The 8520-nt window shown below is 41.4% G+C and overlaps 1 protein-coding gene across 1 annotated transcript in view; it reads left to right on the forward strand.

Moving 5' to 3' along the window:
• Nek7 (NIMA related kinase 7) overlaps positions 1-8520 on the forward strand; it is a 129946-nt gene that overhangs the window by 69009 nt on the left and 52417 nt on the right. The window contains exon 3 of the mRNA XM_055624647.1: positions 1483-1623. Within this exon, the coding sequence (XP_055480622.1) occupies positions 1483-1623 (141 nt within the window). The remainder of the gene's footprint in view (positions 1-1482; positions 1624-8520) is intronic.

Consider the following 8520-nt stretch of genomic DNA (forward strand, 5'->3'; position numbering starts at 1 on the left):
TGTACAAGGCTAGGAGTTAATGTACTGTTCATATATCAAAAGAGACTCTTGATTAAGTCTAGGACATGGCATTATCAGCCTCACCCAAAGTTCATTTGAAGGCCTGAGAGTTCAAGTTGGATGTAATTTGTTTATGAATGGGTGCCATCTTTGGATGCATTAATAAGTCTTTAGTGTTCAGTTCACTAGAGGGTGTACTGGGCAAGCCCTTTGGAATGCTGTGTTTACAAGACCTTAGCTCATGGTTACAGCAAGTACTAAGGCTGGGGGGAGGGTGGAAGCTTGTACTTAGCAGTAATTTAAGAATCTTATATAAACACCAAAAATATTATGAAGCTCTCCCACCCCCGAAAAGGGAATAGGATTGCTAAACAGGCCATTTTATTGTGTCATACACAGGGAGAGTTACTAACATAAGGAGCATGAGGAGTATTCCATGGCTCCAGGTAATAGCCCTGACAAATGACAGCACCTGAAGGCGGTGGGTGTTCCGAGAATGCTTAGTTTTGTTTTCACTAATTGCCCAAATGACTGACAGATTCCATGGATTAGCTGTATTAGTATCATTGTAGATCAACAACAAAATGACGGTAATGGTTAAAATTTGTAAGTCAAGTTTTTCTTAGGCCTCCCCAGTGTACACCTCCCCAGTACTGTGATTGCTTCACTCACAGCCCAGTGTGGCCCGTTTCTATGTGTCTTGGCAAGCTGCTTGAAAGCAGAAACCATTTCTGATCATTCTGGGTTTTGGACTGATTAACAGCACTAGAAAAAATTGTTACTTAAGAATTATTTTCCTGTAACCAAGAAGTAATTAATGGCTGCTAGGAGAGGGAAGTCTTTTTTTCTTCAGTGGAACAGGTGACAGTAGGTATAGCAGCCACTCTCTGGACAGTCCCCATGCTCAGGAGTAGCTGACCAACAAGAAATGGACTCCGTGGTTATTTTGTGTGCGCCTTTTGTTGTTGTTATAGTTTGGTGGTAGTAGTGTCTTTGGAGGGTTTGTTTTGTTTTCTTTTTTGTTGGTTTTTATGAGAGTGAGAAACTGAGAAACATCAAGTTGGGTGAATGTAGGGAGAATTATATGAGGACTGGAGGGAAGGGGAAAAATATGATCAAAATATATTGTACAAAAAATGTAAAAAGAATTTCCAGTTAAGAAGAATGAAATAACGTGGGTGCGGTAGTGTGCATGTGTAATCCTCTGCCTCCCAAGTGCTGGGATTAAAGTGCCACAATGCCTAGGCTGAGTTCCTATTTTATTATCTGCCCCCCCTGGCCCCCGCGACTGTTAGAATGTATGCTCCTCCAGGACCGAAGTTGTATCTTCCGTTTCCCGCTGTATTCTCTGGAACTCAAGTATTGTTGGCATGAGATGTTTGCAAGTTTACTGTAGGTAGGATATACTTCATTTACTTAAGTCATGTGTCTTGGTTTATATTGTGTGATTGAAAATATTTTTTATACTATTTTTAATTGCAGAAGGCTTTACGACCAGATATGGGCTATAATACCTTAGCCAACTTCCGGATAGAAAAGAAAATTGGTCGTGGACAATTTAGTGAAGTTTATAGAGCGTCCTGTCTCTTGGATGGAGTACCAGTAGCTTTAAAAAAAGTGCAGGTAAGAAGTTTTACTGTATAACTCAATGTGCAATTACGGTGTCTAAAAACTAAATGGGGAAAACAATTTCTGGAATGGTTTGGGTCATAGAGTTAGAGTGTGAACATTGTATTTTAAAAGCTTATTTTGAAGGCAATACAGGGTAGAAATTAAGTTTTTCCATACCATCTTTGCACAAGGCCCATGCTAAATCTGTCTTGTTCTCATTTTATTACATATGCCTCCAATACACAGAAGTTAATGTTTAGGCTTAACACTACTTTCAGGCTTTAAAATGTTGTTGACAACTATTCCTCTCCATCACCAACAATGACTAGAGGTGATGGCAGATCTTAAGAAGTAGAGCTGAGTTATTACTAACTAGACATTGAAATAGAATGTCTCAGCCGAAGCTCTGCATCTATTTGGTATCAAAAGAAGCAATTGGTTTATAAGATTTATTGTCTAAGGTCAATGAATGGCAGTCTAGTCACATTCGAAATGGCAGAAAGAGAGAATGGTGGTGGATCTTATTTACTTTGGGGAAGTGACACAGAGGAAATGAGAGGACTAACCTGTGATTTAAAGTCTCCATGCTGCTTTAGTGTTGTAGTGTCAGTTTTGTTGGCCGGTTTTTTTTCTTTTCAAACTTGCTGATCTTTTTTTTAGCTCCTCTTTTAAGCCTGCTGCTAACCCTAGTGTTCTAGCCCCACTAAACATAGATGATCATGAGACACTCCCACTTTCCAGAGCCTTGCCGTGTTTCATTTGCCCAGGCCATCCTCGGCCTGGAAAGCACTTCCCCTTTTGCTTTAAAGTATGAGTGGCACTGCACAGGTCCACATGCCTTCTGAGGGAATGAGTTGTCAGCTCTTTTCATCTACATCCCATTTTGCCGTGTAGCTCTCTCTGAGACCCCATCTCCATAGAAATGTCTGAAACCTAACTAACTTATTTCTTTATTTACTTTTCATGTTATCCATGTGTGCTTGTCATAGTCATTTCATTTCATTCATATTTTAAAAATGAAATTTAGGGTTGGGCATAGATAGCTCATTGAGGAGAGTGCCTACCTATCAAGTGTGAGCCCGTATGTTTGATTTCCTGGCACTTCAAAAAAAATCATATTTTAAATGAAAGAACCATGTCCTTATACCCAATAGTCAGCTTAAGAAGTAAACATTAAAATATTTCTCATTTGTGCCTTTTATTCACTCCTCAAAGGTATCCATATTATAAATTTAGTGGCTGTTGAGGTTGCTTACCATTACTTGCTGGTCAGACAACACTTGCATGATATTGTTCTGTGTTTTTTACTAGTATGCTCATGCAAGGAATTTTTATTTTTTTTTCCTTTGGGCCTAAAAGTAGAAAAGGTGGTCTGTAGAGCATTCTTGTGTACCACAAGTTAATGCTGGGTTGTTTCCTAAAGTTGGACTAGTTTATTTTTTTTCTTGGCAGCACGAGGCTGAAGCCAGAGGGTGGGTTTGAGTATGAGGCCAGCCTGGATTATATAAAGGGAGGAATATAGAATACAGATGTCAGTGTTTAGGAAACACATGACTCTGGGGAAAATTATGCCTCTACTCAAGACTCTTTAATTCATATTAAAACTCTATTAAAGTTCCACTGTATGTCTGATTACCAGGGGCAGGGCATGCTTAAAACAGTTGTGTGTTAAACCTAGTGGCATGGACTCCTGTTAAATAAGACTTTACAGAATAAAGATGTCAGTTTCAGCTGTTGGGAGTTTAAGCCAGGCTATAATTGGGAGAGGATGAAACCAGGAAGAGGAATTTGAGAAGTAGACAAGTAAGGATTCTCTACAGATCCTTAGGTGGGGTCATCTTTGTTTCACTGTTCTCAAAATGCAGTTACAAATTCCTCCCTCAGAACCTCATGAAGACTTCACCATTTGCCAAAGGCAGTGGAGGCCAAGGGATAAAATTCAGGGTATTTCTTGGCTCACTCTGGGTTTCCACTGACAGTAAAGTATGGAAAAGGAACAGGGCCCTAGCTCTCTCCTGTGGCTAGTTTTTAACTACAAAACCTTATTATTAGAAATAGGAAGAAAGAAGGGGTGGTTCTACTTCAGAGAGCAATAGCGTCTTAGATTCTCAAGGTAGCACCTGACTGTCTCCTTGCCCGTGCTTTTGCTCTTTGTGGTTTGGAAAGCTGAGGATGAGTGAGTTAGCGTGTGCAGTTGCACTTCTGTTCAGCTTCTAATGTCCTCTCTGATTCTGGCCGCCCCAATTTGCACTGTATGCCTCACATACTGTGGGAACGTACCAGTTTGCTTTGTATTTTGTCTTCTGTTAAGTGTTGATTCTGTGGTCTCTCCTAGTTTAAACATGACTTGGTGCAGAAGAGACAAATGATGTGATAAAGCTAAGCCTACCTTATTTGTTTAGGGGATAGTGTTTTAAGAGGAGAAATGTATTTGCACCTCAGACGTGTTCTTGATTTCTGTGATGCATTGTGTTGAACAAGGAAAACCACTGTTCTTCATTTTAGAAGAGTAGCAATCTGCTCTTCTTACAATGAAAAAGTGTTGCTTAACCAGGTGGTGTTCTGCTGTAAAGACTTCCAAACAAATATTCAAAATATTCCCTAAGAACCAAATCCTGGATTTTAAGGCTATATCATAGTCTAAGAACTGTTTTACTATTCTTGTGAAGATCCTTGCAGAATTATTTGGCTGTGTGATGCCTATTACTTCTGTAATTTTCTTGTTTGCAACTCTGTAATGAAACATTGTTAACTTTGCCATCTGACCCCTGAGCTTATCCTTCAGGGTCCTTAAGGACCCATCTCGTACTGTGCAGTCCCCTTACACTGGGCCTTTAAGAGCCAATGTACTAGGTCCCAGCCACTTCCCTATAGCTCTGCCTGTACCTGTAAGTGGAAGCAGTGTCTGTACTGAGCTCATTGCTTTCCTGAAATTATATATTAAACAACAACAACAAATCTGAAAGCCTAAAGCACTTGAGAACAGAAAGCAATCCTTTAAAATCCTGTGACCATTCCATTATGGTTTATTTGCCAGGATTACTGGTAATGTAAACAAAATAAAAGCATGAGATTTTTAAGCATTTTGTACATATTAGTTAGAAAATCATACACAGCGAATTAGTTGAGCTATGGCTTCCGTGGAGGGAGGTTTGAAGGACAGAGCACATGACTTTTGTTCTTTCAGTGTGTCTGGCCTGGTGAGCATTCCCACCTCCTCACATCCCATGCTGTGTAAAGTGTTTTTTTCCCCAGGCACAGCACAGATGTTTTCAGCATGGCTCACTCTCCACATGCACTTCACGCATGTTCTGTGTTCTCTGTAGGCTCTCCCTTCTCAGTGTGGAGGACACAGCATGGCTCACTTTCCATGTGCACTTCACACATGTTCTTCTGTGTTCTGTGTAGCTCTCCATGTGCACTTCACACATGTTCTTCTGTGTTCTGTGTAGCTCTCCCTCCTCAGTGCAGAGACAGTGCCGCCCTTTGCCCCTGTTCATCAGGATTTTGGTTTGTTTGTTTGTTTGTTTGTTTGTTTAAATAGTCTTTTCTTTCCATTTCTTTCTTTTATGTGTCCTTTGGCACGATCTTGAGCTTTCTGAAGCTAGGCTCATGTTGTCTATATGTACCTTACTATGGCATTCCTCTGTGTTTCCTGTTGTGTCTCAAATCTCGAAATCCTTCCCTAACTAGTCTCATCTCTTCCAGTGTCCTCTTTTAAACTATAGTTCCATTCAGTGTTATTCAGACTTTGTATTTGCTATCTGTTTTAACTTATTTCCATAACTTAATTTGATCCTAGTCAGTTACTTTAACAAATTCTAAAATGGAGGGTGTCCCTTTACTACCTCTCTTTGCCATTCTCATCCTCAGTCCTCATATGTCTCCAGTGTTTGACTCTTCATGTTTGGTCATTTTTCCAGGTCTCTCCGCATAGAGAGCTCAGTTTATTTCTTGAGCATTTGCAGCTTTTCTTTGGAAGTCTGGGGCTTACACTTCTAATGACTGTGTTGTAAGCACAGCATCAGAAGCACCTCCCATCAGTTGGGGTATGTTATGTTCTCTATTTAGTCACAGCCCTCATGGGTTCATGCCAACCAGCTCCTCTCCACTCTCCAGCATGCTTTATGATCATTACTAACTGTCCAACCCTCCCTAACCCATCATGTACATTGGATACATCTCTTTTCTTCTTTCTTTCTAATTTTTTCCCCACAAGCCACTTCATTTTTCCTCATCAGTCTCTTTACCAGTTTGCTTTCTTACTGCTATCTGCAAGAAATGGTTGTTCCAGTTTCCAGATACTTGCTTCATAAAACTTCCCCTGCCCTTGGGCCATTTTGCCTCTCCTCCCTTTCTTTTCTTCCAAAAACTTTTGTTTTCTACTCCACTGGGGAACAGTTCTCCCCAGTTAAAATTTTGGTTTTCAGCACATGCTGGAGAGGTTGTGGAGAAAGGGGAACCCTCCTCCACTGCTGGTGAGAATGTAAACTTGTACAACCACTCTGGAAATCAGTCTGGCACTTTCTCAGACAACTAGGAATAGCGCTTCCTCAAGATCCAGCTATACCACTCCTAAGCATATATCCAAAAGGAGCTCAAGTACACAAAAAGGACATTTGCTCACCATGTTTGTAGCAGCCTTATTTGTAATGGCCAGAAGCTGGAAACAGCCCAGATGCCCCTCAACTGAAGAATGAATGCAGAAATTGTGGTACATCTACACAATGGAGTATTACTCAGCAATGAAAAATAAGGAAATCATGAAATTTGCAGGTAAATGGTGGGACCTGGAAAGGATCATCCTGAGTGAGCTGTCCCAGAAGCAGAAAGATGCACACAGTATATACTCACTACTATAACCATACAACATAGAATAAACCCACTAAAAACTGTACATCTAAAGAAACTAATCAAGAGAGAGGACCCTGACTAAAACGCTCAATCCCCATCCAGAAAGGCAAAGAGGATGGACATCAGAAGAAGAAGAAAACAGGAAACAACCTAGGAACCTGCCACAGAGGGCATCTGAAAGGCTCTACCCTGCAGAGTATCAAAGCAGACACTGAGACTTAATGGCCAACTGTTGGGCAGAGTGCATGGAATCTTATGTAAGAAGTGGGAAATAGTAAGAGCTGGAGAGGACAGGAACCCCACAAGGAGAGCAACAGAACCAGAAAATTTGAACACAGGGGTCTTCCCAGAGACTCATACTCCAAACAAGTACCAGGCATGGAGATAACCTAGAACCCCTGCACAGATGTAGCCCATGGCAATTTAGTGTCCAAGTGGGTTACCTAGTAATGGGAAGAGGGACTGCCTCTGACATAATCTGATTGGCCTGCTCTTTGATCACCTCCCCCTGAGAGGGGAGCAGCCTCTCCAGGCCACAGAAGATGACAATGCAGCCACTCCTGATGAGATCTGATAGACTAAGATCAGAAGGAAGGAGAGGAGGACCTCCCTTATCAGTGGACTTGGGGAGGGGCATGTGTGAAGAAGGGGGAGGGAGGGTGGGATCGGGAGTGGAGGAGGGAGGGGCTTATGGGGGGATACAACGTGAATAAAGTGTAATTAATAAAATAAAATTTAGAAAAAGAAAATGTAAATTAAAACTACAAAAAAAATTTTGGTTTTCTTGTTTCTTCTGCACCACGTTCTCACGTCTTCCTATGTACCTCTGCCCAGCTGCCTTCTCTACCCAGCTCCCTGCCTCTCTGCCCAGCTGCCCTCTCTACCCAGCTGGTTGCCTCCCCCGTGAAGTACCTCTGTATGGTAGCTTCCTGAAGAGTAACCCTGTCCCTGAATAAACCTTGCTGTGTTTCTGGATTTCACAAACATAAACAAATATGGATTTTGAAGTATTTTCTCCACCTTTGTGATTTAAAAGAGACCCTAGCCAATCAGTGGTATTGCACACTTAGTCCAGCAGGAGTAGGGTGGAGCTCTGAGTTGAAGGACAGCCTGATTTACAGCCCGAGTTCAGGACAGCCAGGACTACACAGAGAAACACTGCCTCAAAACAGAGAGAGAGAGAGAGAGAGAGAAGAAAAAGAAAGAAAGAAAGAAAGAAAGAAAGAAAGAAAGAAAGAAAGAAAGAAAGAAAGAAAGAAAGAAAGAAAGAAACCACAAATTGCTCACTGATGTACTGAAGTTAGACCATCCTGAATGACAAGCCTGCCCGGGGGGCAGCTTTCAGTAGTCAGGAAAGAACTGTGGACACACACAGGTGTCTGGGTGCAGCCTGTCATGTTGCAGGTCTATGGAATCCATGAAAAGGAAATGGAACCCTGCCTCTTAACTTCTGTTAATAAGTATGGTAAGAGAAGAAAGCTGATGAACTAGAATTGGGAACTGGGTGTTCGAGTAGTTTCCAGCATTAGGGGAGAGCCCAGACTCACTGTGCTCAGTGCCTCCCACCCACAAAGGTAATACTGTGTAGAACGCCTTTGTAGACAGATTAGGGCTCTTCTTTTTTTCTCCTGTCCAGTATAGGTTGTGGGTTCTGGCTGGCCATTGCATAACTTGAATAGAGGGATGGAAGCCTCCTTCTGACATTATGCTTAATTGGGACAAAGCAAGGGGAACAGCTGAGGCGTATTTAAGTTTGAGTGATGAAAGAGGAATGAAGATTTGTCACATGGAAGGCAAGGCTGCCCAGTAGGGACAAGCTGCTCCATTCATTTATTCAGGTCCTTTAGAGTAGTAGGGCCAGGAGATGATTTGTACAGGGGAGGTTGAAAGTGAGATATTTAGACTCTTTGTTTATGTATGCACATGTGTGTATATTATATTTAATATGTGTGTATGTATCCTTGCTACATTTTATGATATTTCATAATAGATATTGCTTTTCTAGAGTTGTTTTCAGACATGTTTCTGTTAAGTTACATGAGTGATCCTTTATGA

The sequence above is a fragment of the Psammomys obesus genome, unplaced genomic scaffold (genome assembly GCF_907164565.1).
Source record: "Psammomys obesus unplaced genomic scaffold, mPsaObe1.curated_primary_1811, whole genome shotgun sequence".
In the NCBI taxonomy this organism is placed as follows: domain Eukaryota; kingdom Metazoa; phylum Chordata; class Mammalia; order Rodentia; family Muridae; genus Psammomys; species Psammomys obesus.